The sequence below is a fragment of the Chanodichthys erythropterus genome, chromosome 21 (assembly GCF_024489055.1).
Source record: "Chanodichthys erythropterus isolate Z2021 chromosome 21, ASM2448905v1, whole genome shotgun sequence".
NCBI classification, from domain to species: domain Eukaryota; kingdom Metazoa; phylum Chordata; class Actinopteri; order Cypriniformes; family Xenocyprididae; genus Chanodichthys; species Chanodichthys erythropterus.
Window position 1 is genome coordinate 17,438,832 of NC_090241.1, and position 14,716 is coordinate 17,453,547.

Below are 14,716 nucleotides of genomic sequence, written 5' to 3' on the forward strand. Positions count from 1 at the left end.
CAGTAACTGATATCCCCATCGACAACTTTCAAATGTTACAACTACCCCCATTCTTCCCTGCATCTATATGTTCCCCCGCCACATGTGACTCATTGGTCATACAAAATAAAATTGCAATCTGATGGATTGTTGTAAAAAGGAGATACTAGTCCTGACAGCAAGACTGCTAGTACTGTGTAATAACAACAGAGCTGTGCAACCCAAGCACCTCATTAAACAGACAGTGAAGGATGAACTTGCTCATCAGAAGTGGCCAAAGAAGTCAGTCAGAGAGCTAGAATGGGATTTAAACATCCCTTAAAGAAAATCTGTTAAAATGCACAGAAATTAATTGATGATTGTCACACTTTTATTGTCATTTTTCCTTTGTCCATTTATTAACATTCATGAATTGTTTTGTGTAGAAACAAAATTATTTTATGTGATATTTGTGAACTCCCTATTAGCAGGAAAACTTGCCACCATCCCAGACGTGTACTAATTTGTGGCGCCATCTTGTGTTCAATTGCATTGTTGTATGGCAGTTTCTATACTACCGTTTCTAAAAGTTAAATGAAGTAACAGCATTTAAGATGATTTTAAAGTATCAAAAAATATGCAATATTGTTATCTGATAAAATATTATTAATAGGCATACAACATATTCTTCTAAAAAATATTTTATGTTTTTATTTATTTATTTTTTTAAAAAGGGTACGATAACAACAAAGAAATGACCAATCTGAAAATTAGTGTATGTCAGGGCACAGTATTCTTACCCATTCTTCAGTATGCAGTGGACTGGAAGCGCTTTTCATTTAACGTTACTGATCAATCCAAGCTTGAAAAATTCTCTCCTCTGCCACTTTATATAACCCAACATTTAGCTATCCATTTGATTTTATATTAAACTCTGTTTACATGGTTTACTTTAACAAAAATATAACAATACAATATAATAGGCCAACACAAGAGGTTAAACTAACAATTTCCTGAAAAACTGCCTCTTCTCCTCTTCTCTGCTTATCTTCAGTTGGGCACCTGAGGTCATGAGTCAGTGGTCTCCATGGCAACAGGAAGCGCTTCTCTCTTAGCCCCGCCCATCAGCAACAGTTGCCAGCTGTTAACTTCTTTCAATTTTTAGTTTGAAACTGCCATCATGAATTGTTCCGGTTTTCCTCTTTTAACTTATAAACTGTTGTTTTACCTTTTGTAAGAGAGACAAAGGTAAGTGTCTGAAATCTCTGTACATTAACTATAACGTTTATCAGTGTGGACATTGTTATTGCCGTTGCCAATCGTTGACCGCAGAAACTGTTTACATACGTTATACATTTATGTCGTTATATTGCTATCGATTTATACCGTTGTACTGTTATTAGTAAGACTACAGATCGGTCAATGACAAATAAGGACATCCGAGATGATAAAAGGGAGCAATCTTTTAAAAATCTAGTTTAAATCACATGTCTCAAGTTAGAAATGTGTCTGGTATAGGTTAGTTACAACGTTTAAACCATGTTTTATATTCTGCAAATATGTCAAGTGGGGTAATTAAGTAAAAAATACTAACTTTGTTTGGGCTTTGAATAAGCTACATATCATTTTCCAAAACGTTTTAAACATATTATTCATGGAAAACACACACACACACACACTCATCAGACCAGGTGATTTGTGAGCTTGTGTGAATTGTAGCCTCGGTTTCCCAGTCTTAGCTGTGCTGTAGACCATCTGCTTCAAGGTTCGAAATGTTGTGCATTCAGAGATGCTCTTCTGCAGACCTCATTGCAACGAATGGATATTTGAGTTACTGTTGCCTTTCTATCAGCTCAAACCACTCTGGCCATTCTCTTCTGACCTCTGGCATCAACAAGGCATTTTTGCCCACAGGACTGATGCTTACTGGATATTATCTCTTTTTTGGGCCAATCTGTGTAAACCTAGAGATAGTTGCAAGTGAAAATCCTCAGGCAAAAAATCCTCAGGCAAGCCGGTCTTGCACCAACAAACATGCCAAATTCAAAGTCGCATAAATCAACTTTCTTCCCCATTCTGATGCTCAGTTTGAACTTTAGCATAACATCTTGTCCGTATGCATAAATGCATATTATATATATATACACACACACACACACACACACACACACACACACGGTGGTGTGAAAAAGTGCTTGCCCCCTTCCTGATTTTTTTTTTTGCATGTTTTTTCACACTTTAATGTTTCAGATAATCAAACAAATTTAAATATGAATCAAAGATAACACCAGTAAACACAACATGCAGTTTTTAAATGAAGGTTATTATTATGAAGGGAAAACAAAATCCAAACCTATATGGCCCTGTGTGAAAAAGTGCTTGCCCCCTAAACCTATTAACTTCTTGGGCCACCCTTAACAGCAACAACTGCAATAAAGCGTTTGCAATAACTTGCAATGAGTCTGTTACAGTGATGTGGAGGAATTTTGGCCCACACATCTTTGCAGAATTGTTGTAATTCAGCCACATTGGAGGGTTTTCGAGCATGAACCGCCTTTTCAAGGTCATGCCACAGCATCTCAATAGGACTGAGGTCAGGACTTTGACTAGGCCACTCCAAAGTCTTCATTTTGTTTTTCTTCAGCCATTCAGAGGTGGACTTGCTGGTGTGTTTTGAATCATTGTCCTGCTGCAGAATCCAAGTTCGCTTCAGCTTGAGGTCACGAACAGATGGCCGGACATTGTCCTTCAGGATTTTTTGATAGACAGCAGAATTCATGGTTCCATTTATCACAGCAAGTCTTCCAGGTCCTGAAGCAGAAAAACAGCCCTAGACCCTCACACTACCACCACCATATTTTACTGTTGGTATGATGTTCTTTTTCCTGAAATGCTGTGTTACTTTTACACCAGACATAATGGGACACACACCTTCCAAAAAGTTCAGCTTTTGTCTCGTCAGTCCACAGAGTATTTTCCCAAAAGTCTTGGGGATCATCAAGATGTTTTCTGGCAAAACTGAGACGAGCCTTTATGTTATTTTTGCTCAGCAGCAGTTTTCTTCTTGGAACTCTGCCATGCAGGCCATTTTTCCCCAGTCTCTTTCTTAAGGTGTCATGAACACTGACCTTAACTGAAGCAAGTGGATGTTGTTGTGGGGTCTTTTGTGACCTCTTGGATGAGTCGTTGCTGCGCTCTTGGAGTAATTTTGGATGGCCGGCCACTCCTGGGAAGGTTCACCACTGTTCCATGTTTTTGCCATTTGTGGATAATGGCTCTCACTGTGGTTTGCTGGAGTCCCAAAGCTTTAGAAATGGCTTCATAACCTTTTCCAGACTGATAGATCTCAATTACTTTCTTTCTCATTTGTTCCTGAATATCTTTGGATCTCAGCATGATGTGTAGCTTTTGAGGATCTTTTGGACTACTTCAGTTTGTCTGGCAGGTCCTATTTAAGTGATTTCTTGATTGTAAACATGTGTGGCAGTAATCAGGCCTGGGTGTGACTAGAGAAACTGAACACAGGTGATAAACCACAGCTAAGTTATGTTTTAACAGCGGAGGGCAAGCACTTTTTCACACAGGGCCATGTGGGTTTGGATTTTGTTTTCCCTTCATAATAAAAACATTCATTTAAAAACTGCATGTTGTGTTTACTTGTGTTATCTTTGATTTATATTTAAATTTGTTTGATGATCTGAAACGTTAAAGTGTGACAAACATGCAAAAAAAAAAAAAAATCAGGAAGGGGGCAAGCACTTTTTCACACCACTGTATCTGTATATATATATATATATATATATATATATATATATATATATATATATATATATATATATATATATATATATATATATATATACACACTAATAAAGGATTTTGTCCAGGATTTTGATACATTTTGTCGAAATCCTTTTCATTAAAATGTTTAAAATATAGTAAGGGTGTTTGTTTTGGTCACTTGACAACAAACTGCATCCTGCATCTTGGTAATGCTACACTGACGTTGATCTGATTTATAATATTTCCAAACCAAAATACGTTATTATTTATTTTTTATAAAGAAATAATACTAAAATATTATGCCAAACTATTTATGCCTTTTTTTTTTTCTTTTTTTTTTAAGAAAATTCAGAATTGAATTCAGAAATTTCAGAAATAACAAACTTGTTGATCATAGAAAATTGTGTATTCAAGTAATTTTTTGTATGAATTTCATTTGAATGTTCTTCAAAAAATGAACATTACAATGTGCTTGTTAACAAGTTGCCCACCTATTCATGCAAGTGGCACACTTTAACATTCCTGTGGCCTAATAAAGAGAAGGTTTTGTGTTTTAATAAAATAAAATTACAACTTGAAATTCTCTGAAAGTTTTTGATTAAATCACATTATCATGATTGATCCTTTAATTACTATTAACAGAAGAGGATGCCTGATGCAGGTAATTTGCCTGGTAAGCTGTTGAGATCTGCAGTCAGTGAAGTCAGTGATTTGCAGGCGTGGCTGGTTGTCTAGAAACAGGGGAAGTAAAATACTATAAGCCACTAATCAGATGGGTTGTGTTTTGAGTTGCAGAGAGACGGTTTATTGTTGATATGTAAACTAAGAGGCTTCAAACTCAGTTCAGACACTATGACTGATTTATATGAGCGAGATGAACTCTCACCAAGTGCCTTTTCAGGTAAACAGATTTACATGTGTGTTTTTGACTATTATAAAGAAATTGCTCTTTAAGAAATACATATACAGTACTCACTTAATAGATCTATGTTTGGTTCTGTTGTTATGGCTGATGCACTTAATGTACTATGTCAGTGCTAATGTATATCATACCTACTGCACAGAACATAATTTTTCAGAAGCATTTTATTCTTTACATTTTGGAAAGCTTATTATTGAAATACAGCCCTACAAACAATAATGCAAGAGTGCCCACTGACAATGGCTTTAACAGTTGTCATAGAGATGGATTTTCACATTATGTTGTCTGCCATCTACAGGCAAAGGAATTGGTATTTGGTAGTAAAAATAGGGCATGTGCCTGTGCATTTGTATATTATGGGAGTAATATGTCTTTGGGACAGTGATACTCATTTTTTTTTTTAACAACTCTCTTAGAATAGAAAAAAAATAGATTTTTTGCATCCCTCCTTTTTTAAATAATAATAATAATTATAATAATAAAAATAATAAAAATGAATAATTAATCTGTTTTAGCCTAACTGGAAATAAAGGAAAAATTTAAAATTTGGTCATAATTCACAATGCAATAGCTTTGTGTGATGAACAGCTTGAAATTTAAGTTCTTGCCATTTACACTACTGTAAGATTTATTAAAGTCTTTGAAAGAAATCGTTTATGTTCACCAAGACTGCATTATTTGATCACAGTTTATACACAGTAAAATCAGAAATATTTTTACAATTTAAAATAGCTGTTTTCTAGTTGAGTGTATACTTAAAATGTAATCCATTCCTTTGTTGGCAAAGCTGAATTTGAATTTTAGCAGCCAATACTGCAGTTTTCAGTGACACATGATCCTTCAGAAATCATTCAGATATGCTGATTTGGTTGTCATAGCTAAACTAGAAATTCTCTTTGTTTTCTCTCCCGATTCAGCCTCTGTTTAGGAATCACCACATTGATTCATCTTTGTATCGCAAACCTTTCACCATGTTGGGCCAGTTCTCCCCTGTTGAGGCCTACACTGCTCTGTCCCCCACACCACCCTGGAGCCCAGCACACCAACTTCAGCCCTTCCGTTTCCGCTCACGCACTGAGCCCATAGACTGGAGGCGTATCTCCGCCCTTGATGTGGACCGTGTTGCGCGAGAGATAGATGTCAGTGTGCTTCAGGATTTCATTATGACCGTAACGTTCTGTGCCGTGGACGGCGAGCGGTGCCCAAACTGCCGTGGGCCTGCTGACCCTTCTTTGATCAAGTTGCTTCGTATGTCTCAGCTGAGCACTGAGTACCTGCTGCACTGCCAGGACTTCCTGAGCGCTCAGCTGTCAGGACTGGAGGAGCGTCTGCAGGCGGCGCTCTCTCTGGTCCAGCGAGGAGAAGAACAACGAGCAGAACTCGAAAAAAATCTGCAAGAAACTAAGCTGGAGAATCGACGGAGAAAGAAGTTGATCAGCACTCAACAGCTTCTCCTGCAGGCCAGTGCTAATAATTATCACAAGGTAATTTTCTTAAAAAGTTGTACACATAAAGAACTTGTGAAATGTCTTTTTACAGTTTTGTTAAAACTGCTTATACACTAAAAGTGGTACTTGAGGCCCACTCAGTGAAAGCATTCGCTCATATACCTAATCCTCAGACCAAGTCCGCAAAACTGCAAGCACATCATCTGCTTTACACTCAGTTTGCAATTGTAAAACAGACTTTTTGCAAAATGTTAAACACAGTTTTCTATATAAGGCACATCACTCAAAACTAAAAGCTTGTGTTTCATTTGGGAAACACTGGCATTTCAATGCCACACTCATTTACCGATTACCTACACCCAATGATCATGTGTGAAAACACTTAAACATAATTTGTTCACTTAGAAATCAAAACTCATTGTTTTGAGAAAGAAATAATTTATATTTACCCCCTTGCATTTTTGTTTATAGTGTAAATATAGATAATTTGATTAATTAGATATCAAAACTCAATGTTTTGAGAAACAAATACATTTTTCACCCATGCATTTCTGTTTATTTTGTAAATACAGTATATACTGCATACAAGTCAAGTCACCTCACCTCTATTTCTATAGCTCTTTATACTATATACAGATTGTTTCAAAGTGACTTCACAATAGTAACAAATTTGTCTGAAAAGCAGCTCAAGCCAATTGTGTCATTATTCAGCTCAAGTCAGTTCAGTCAGTGTTTATTCAGTTCAGTAAAATTAATCAATTGTGTATACTGTATATATAGTGTATTTGTGCACATACATGTATGTTGCTATAACTGTCCTCTCCACTGCACACTGAACAAGCAAAAGACACAGTTTAGTAGTGTTTTACATTTTTCACATCCGTGTATATTGCTAATCATTTGATGGTTTGTGTGTAGAGTTACTATGCAAAAGCACCATTTTTAGAAGAATTAAAATAGCTTTGAATGAAGCGTTTGCTTTTGAGATGTGTGACGTTTTGCATGTTGTGTGCATGTTATGTGATTTTGTGTGTAGAGTTTTGAGAAATGGAGCTATGGTTTCAGAAACTGTGTGAACAATTAAAAAAACTGTAAAATGGTACACTCATACTCATTCAGTAAAGTTCAAAAGTTTGGGGTCCATAAGATTTTTTTAGTGTTTTTGAATATAGTCTCTATGCTCACCAGGGCTGCATTTATTTGATCATTAATAGAATATATATATATATATATATATATATATATATATATATATATATATATATATATATATATATATATATATATATATATATATATATATATAATATATAATATATATATATTTTAATAACTGTTTTCTATTTTCATATATTTTGTCAATGTTGAAAACAGTAGTACTACTTAATATTTTTGTGGAAACTGATAATTTAATAGAATAATTAATAAACAGTTCAAAGGAACAGCATTTGTTTGAAATAGAAATCTTTTGAAACATTGTACATGTCTTTGTCACTTTTGATCAATTTAATGTTTTTTTTGCTGAATAAAAGTATTAATTTCTTTAAAAAAAAAATCATACTGAGCCCAAACTTTGTACATATTAGCTAATAAACATTATTTATTTTTATTTTTTTTTTACATTATATTAAAGCAGTTAAAGCATTAAACTTTTGTTTTGCATTATACTAAAGTGAATTAAGATCCTTTAATAATCATAAAACTAATGTTTTGATCCCTTTTCCTTGTGAAAGTGCCAGTTCTGTGAAAAATCATTTGTCAACTACTCCTACTTACAAGCACATGTTCAGCGAAGACATCCTGAGGTCACAGATGCAGGTTGGTGAGAAAATGTGTGTCCACACCTTATTTTTTTATTTTTCAAACTAAGTTTCATAAATTTTCAGATATAGGGAAGATAGCAGTTTAATCACTTGATAACTGTTTCTATGATGTGGAAAAAAAAGAATATTTCGGCAACTCAGTATCACTGCTTGTGCATTTGTGTGTCTCAGAGAGGCAGAAGAAAAGGAAGGTTGACCAGATGGAAGATGGGATTGAAGAACTGAAGGAAAGACTGAGATTGACACAGATGCAGCTTCAGGCAGAGAGAGAAACTGACAGTTTGAGGCGGCAGCAGGTGAGTTTGTGTTTGAATCCAGATCCAGCATCACATACAGCTCTAAACCTCTTAAATAAACATATTTCCTTCTATAACTATTTCCAATGTTTGGTAGGCCTACTTTCTGAACATTTTAATGTATTTGTTTATTTTATCGGCAGTTTAGTATGCCTTATACTTCTCATAGGAATAGTTCACCTAAAAATGGCCAAGCTGCTCTTTTCCATACAATGAAAGTGGACGGGGACTGGCAAATGTGCATTTTGGGCTTTGAATGGCAATATTCGATTGGAATTTGCACTGTATTGTTTGTCAAAGTGTTTACTGGGAGAGCACAAAAGTTTTGTGAGCGAACCCAAAAGCACTGAAATAGAATTTTTCCTTTATATGAGCACCTAAAGGGACATGGTGATTGGAAAAAAGGAATCGGGGAAGAAAAACATTTTGTGATCAAGTTTCTCAGCAAATGCAAAAGCACTTTTTCCTTCCATCTCATGTTTTATTTCCCCTCACCATGTCTTCTTAGGGGCTCTGTATCCTTACACACTCCATATGAAATACCAGTTTAAGTACCTTTTTGTTAAAAAAAAATATATATCAAATAATTCTACCAGGAACATGAAGAGCAGCAAAGGAGAGAACAGTCAGAGAAAGAAGTGTTGGAGAGATGGAAAGAAGAGGAAAGAAGAAAATTTCAGCAAGAAATTGGAGAACTAAGACAATTGTTTCTCCAGGAGTCAAAAGACATGGCAAGCAAGAGCTCATCCATAGAGGCTGTGAGTATGCACATTTAAAATGAACATTCAAATTGTCACCAGTAGATGGAGACAGATCCTCTGCTATGTCTGTCTACTAGCCATTCAGTAGTTTGTAGCAGCATGTTTTTGTATGATGGAAAAGTTTAGTGTTTTTGTCATAATTTTCTATGTTATTTGTCATTGTTCCATCTATAGAAACTGCTGTTGTTGCAGAACAAAGAGGTGGGTCCATTTAACAATGTCAGTTTACAAGAAGAGATTGACCCTGAGAATGAAATGAGAGAAAACAGAGAAAGAAAGCTGAAAGAGACGATGGCCAGGAAGGTAAGGGTTCTTTCCTTGTGCATCATGCTTGAGTCATGAATGAATGGACATTATTATTCAATGTCCTCTAAATTGGCAAGGAAGGGATTATTCATCTACAAACACTGAATAACTCTTCGGAAAACATGTTTATACACTCACCGGCAACTTTATTAGGTACACCTTGCTAGTACTGGGTTGGACCCCCTTTTGCCTTCAGAACTGCCTTAATTATTCATGAAGTAGATTCAACAAGGTGCTGGAAACATTCCTCAGAGATTTTGGTCCATATTGACACGATGACATCACACAGTTGCTGCAGATTTCACATCTGAATCTCCCGTTCCACCACATACCAAAGTTGCTCTATTGGATTGAGATCTGGTGACTGTGGAGGCCTTTAAGAATAGAGAACTCACTGTCATGTTTAAGAAAAAGTTTAAGATTATTTGAGCTTTGTGACATGGTGCGTTATCCTTCTGGAAATAGCATCACAAGATGCATACACTGGGGTCATGAAAGGATGGACATGGTCAGCAACAATACTCAGATAGACTGTGGAATTTAAACAATGGTCAATTGGTACTAAGGGGCCCAAAGTGTGCCAAAAATATCCCCCACACCATTACACCACCAGCAGCAGCCTGAACCGTTGATTCAAGGCAGGATGGATCCATGCTTTCATGTTGTTTATGCCCAATTCTGACCCTACAATCTGAATGTTGCAGCAGAAATTGAAGCACATCAGACCAGGTGGTGTTTTTCCAGTCTTCTGTTGTTCAATTTTGGTGAGCTTGTGTGAGTTGTAGCCTCAGTTTCCTGTTCTTAGCTGACAGGGATGGCATCCAGTTTGGTCTTCTGCTGCTGTAGACCATCTGCTTCAAGGTATTGTTCGACGTATTGTGCATTCAGAGATGCTTTTTTGCAGACCTCTGTGGACATTTGAGTTACTGTTGCCTTTATATCAGCTCATACCAGTCTGGCCATTCTCTTCTGACCTCTGGTATCAACAAGGCATTTTCGCCCACAGGACTGATGCTCAGTGGATATTTTCTCATTTTTAGTCCATTCTCTGCAAACCCTAGAGATGGCTGTGTGTGAAAATACCAGTAGATCAGCAGTTTTTGAAATACTTAGACCAGCCCGTCTAGCACCAACAACCATGGCACATTCAATGTCACTTAAATCGCCTTTCTTCCCTATTCTGATGCTCAGTTTGAACTTCAGCAGATTGTCTTGTCCATGTCTACATGTCTAAATACCAATACCTAAAGTTGCATGTATATATATATATATATATATATATATATAATATACTCAATAAATGTAATTATTCATGTCCACTTTTTTTCATTTAGAAAAGTGAATGGAAGATGAAATTACAGGAATCACAGACTAGACACAAGCAGGAGCAAGAAGAGGCAAGTCTTTCTGGTATTGCACCGTCTGGGCAACATTTTGGAATAAATCTCATCACGTCTGTGATTTGTATGTGTGTATCACAGCTGAAGAGTGAGAATGCCAGGCTTCTGAAGGCCTTGTCGGTGGAGAAAAACTCTAGCTCCAGTCTGAAGAAACTTCAGCAGCAGGTTGTCTCTCTCTCTTCTCAGTTGAGCCAGAAGGAAAGGCTCATCAAATCTCAAGAGGAGAAGGTTAGCTATTTACTTGTACATTCCCAAGCAGTGGACGAAAGTCAGAAAATGATTCCTTAAAGGTGAAGTTCCACTAGAGGCACCAAACATAATTGCAAAAATAATGTCTCCAGATGCCAGAAGTTTCCCCAAACCGCCCTACTAGCCTTTCCGCCTCTCATCCCAAGTTTATTGCAGTTTATTCCAAACAGTTTATTGCAGGCCGTCCTATAAAAAGAAGCAGCACAGTGCTTGCAACCTACAAACTTATCTCTACATATTAACCTATGATATTATTTTAAAGGTATTTTAAGTATTTTCACATTGAAAAATGGCGCACTTTACCTTTTAACTATATTATTTCATAATTAGATTATTAAAGTGATTGTAGTTATTGTAAAATTATCTGCTGATGTCTTGATTCTTAAACTCTAATTATCTTTCTAATTGATGCTTTATCACACAGATTAAAAAACTGTCGGTCATACCAGTCTCAGGTAATGAATTATATCTATGTGGACTTACTCATTGCTTGATTAAATAAAATATTGTTGCTTTGAATTAAATTTAATGTGGTTTGGCCCATTTTTCTCTCCCATTTGGTAGTTCCAGTGGTTTCTCAGAATGCCCCAGATTCTCTTGAGGAGCCAGAGGAGGAAGGAGAGAGTATGTGGTTCAGTTGTTTCTAATTACAGTATACTGTATGCATACACCAGTCATGCCGTGATGTATTTAAAGCAACTGTGCATGCACCTCCAGGCCTGGATGATTCAGATGAACCAGAGTGGAAAGTTCAAAAGTCACACAAAGGAAAGCCAGAACTGATGAGAGAGTCTAGACCCATTCTAGAAAAATCACTAGAGGAAAAACTGGAGAATATGGGACTGCGCAAGGTAGAACACATTGCAGGCATGAATGTTAACATTTGACATGCAAAAATGGAGTAAAAATAGTAAATAAAAGTTTAAGTTAAACTGTTAAGTTAAACTAACTACTTTTTCCTCAGTGAATAATTTACCAGTACAATTGAAATTTAAATAATTTAAAAAAAGGATATAAATAATTGTTATTGAAACCAACTTTTTAAATTATATATAAAGTTTTTATTATCAATAAATATTTTAAAAAGTGTCATTATTTATGGCCAGTAAATCTTATTTCACCTGCTATTAGTAGGTTTGACAAAAAGTTAACTTTGGACCATGGACACATGAATGTAATATAACTGTGCAATTCAAAAACATTGCTCAGTGGTTAAAGTGATGATGTTTTGGCAGGGTACCAAGGGCATCTCTAAGCAAACATTTAAAAGTCTGAGCACTCTGTTGACTGGTCAGCGACTGCAGAGATGTAGACAGCAGCCAGACCTTCAAACCCATAGAGACAACTTGGTACATGAGGTCACCAGGCGAGTGAAAAGCCTGCAGAAGAGCCATGGGAAATTAACACCCAGCATTTCGAAACAGAGTAAGCAGATGTGTTATTTATCATGCCACCACACTACCCATTCATATGTCTTACTTATCTGCTTTCATGTCAGTTCTATTTGATTGCCACTCATCTGAACCAAGATCAGTCAATCTTGTATATTTGTTTTTAGGGGGAAAGAAAAATTCAACCCCAGTGAAGGAAAAAACGCTCCGATCCAGGGATGGCTCAAAGCCGTCCATTCAGAAGGCTAAGAGCCAGCAGCCAAAAGCACTTTTTCCAACACCCACCCCACGCTCCAAAGCACCTCCTCAAAATCAGACTCCAAAAACACTGCAAAAAAAGAACAGGTATATATAATATACAGGTAAATATATATTTTTTTTTTCTCACAATTGGTAAATGTTCATACTACTCAGGGACATATGAAAATTAAAACACGAAATAGAATTGTGAGAGGCCAAGCAGCTTTTAGCTATAATTAATATTACCCCAGGCTTATCAGTTTGTCTTTAATGAGTATATTTCTCTCTTCAGCACACCACCTTTCAGTTCAGATGAGGATGAGTCAGTTGAGGACAGTGCCTATATTACCAGCTCACGGGGCAAGCCTTCCCCCTCCGTGCGCCTTGTTCAATCAGGATCACTGCTGAACCCAACAGCCGAGCTTGATTGGTCAGACAGTGAGCTGTCAGAGGCTGCAGACACACCCAAACTCCAGAAAGCTCCCAATCCACATGGTGAGGAAATGCTAGATTCCTACATATTTATGTATTTTAATCCCAACAAGACCATTTGGAACTAATCTGAATATTGAATATGTTTAATATATATAAATAATATATATGATCAAAGCTCTCTGTTATCTATATCAATGTGCAAATCATTTTGCCAAAATAGAGTGCTGCAGTGATGATGTATTTTGTAGGCCATCCTGGAAGTTTGCATCACCCTGGTACCCTTGACAAAAAAACAAAAAAAAAAGTCAATATTTCCAATGGCTTTTGGATTATTGCAGAAGAAAAGCTCTGTGACCAACAAAAGTTTGATTCTTGCACATTTTATTCATCATGAATGTTGAAGCCTTTGTGAAAATCTTCACAAATTAACACAACGTTTAAGAATTCTGAAGCCTAAATACAATCGCCAGATGTAAAAAGCAAAATGTAGGCTGAAAACGAACTACATCACGGTTGCATGACTTCAGCATCATGACCATTAAGCTTCCGACAACTCTTTTTGACTTTTTTTTCTAAAAAAAAAAACATTTTCCCTGAAATTTTGAGTTAGATTTGCAAGAGCAAGATTATAAAAAAGAAGACTAGTGTGTTCTGGATGATTATGTTTAATATCCCTGACAACGTCTGCAGTCCCATTTAGCCACTAAGTATAAACAAAAAATGAAAAACTTAAAAAAAAAAATCACAAGGTATTACTGATCTATTTTATGTCATTAAATAAAATATTGAAATATCTTGAGCTTGTGTTAACCTTATTTCAGGCATTTAATCAAAAAGCCATTCAAAAAAAACCTATCGACTTTTAAATGCCACCTATAGAAATTTGAATTGAAATTATATATTTCATCATATTTAATAAATTAACATTTATGGACCAGGGTGACAGAACAATTGATTGCAGTAAATTCCTTCCTGTCATTCCAATTCAGTTTAATTATAGTTTAGTCGTACAGTATTACAGTATTAGTCAGTTAAAATGAATGGTTTATGATTGCAGGTTCTGTTGTCCAAACACTGACAAGAAGTTTGGAAAGACAGCTAAGCACACCAATCAAAAAACCTGTAGGCGGGACTAGAGTTCTGCCACCATCCAGCCCCTCCCCTCGCCCATCCATTGTAAAACAGCGAGCGGTAAAAAAAAATAGCACACATATAAGTTATTTCCATACCATGAAATCTTGCAGCAGAAATATAATTTGTTTTTGAACAATGCCTGTATTATTGGATTGAATGGCTTTGTATTACCCTGTCCTAGCTATCTGATGAGGAGAGTGATTTGGAGCTATCCTCCATAGAAGAGCTCACGGCAAACCGTGCAGGAGTACGCAAAAGTTCAGAGGTCGGCGGGACCTCGGGGACCAGTGCATGGAGTTCTGCGGCCAGTAGACCAGGAGCATGGTGACATGTGATGTGACCTGTCAAATAAATGCATGTTTTCGTTCCAAACCCAAATTTTCTCCTAGATTCGAATGGAATACAAAAGCACTTGCAAAAGAATCATTATCATAAGTGTATCCACAAACTGTAGCCAAAAATATCAGCCATTACTTGTTTGAGTGCTGTAGTATAACCTTCATGCGCTTTGTTTTTATAAACCGTGCACTTGATAGTGAAAAATTTTTTTTAGCAGCCAAGCAGGAAGTA

At 36.3% G+C, this 14,716-nt stretch overlaps 1 protein-coding gene across 1 annotated transcript; it reads left to right on the forward strand.

The window, feature by feature from the left end:
• Positions 1-1,086: 1,086 nt before the first annotated feature.
• dzip1l (DAZ interacting zinc finger protein 1-like) lies at positions 1,087-14,474 on the forward strand. The gene is made up of 16 exons (XM_067374772.1): positions 1,087-1,206; positions 5,581-6,147; positions 7,845-7,929; positions 8,106-8,230; positions 8,827-8,988; positions 9,166-9,294; positions 10,632-10,694; positions 10,779-10,925; positions 11,371-11,401; positions 11,511-11,570; positions 11,664-11,797; positions 12,182-12,371; positions 12,505-12,682; positions 12,870-13,072; positions 14,070-14,203; positions 14,328-14,474. The coding sequence occupies exons 2-16, from the start codon at positions 5,635-5,637 to the stop codon at positions 14,472-14,474; spliced, it is 2,301 nt and encodes a 766-aa protein (XP_067230873.1). The 5' UTR covers positions 1,087-1,206; positions 5,581-5,634.
• Positions 14,475-14,716: the final 242 nt, after the last annotated feature.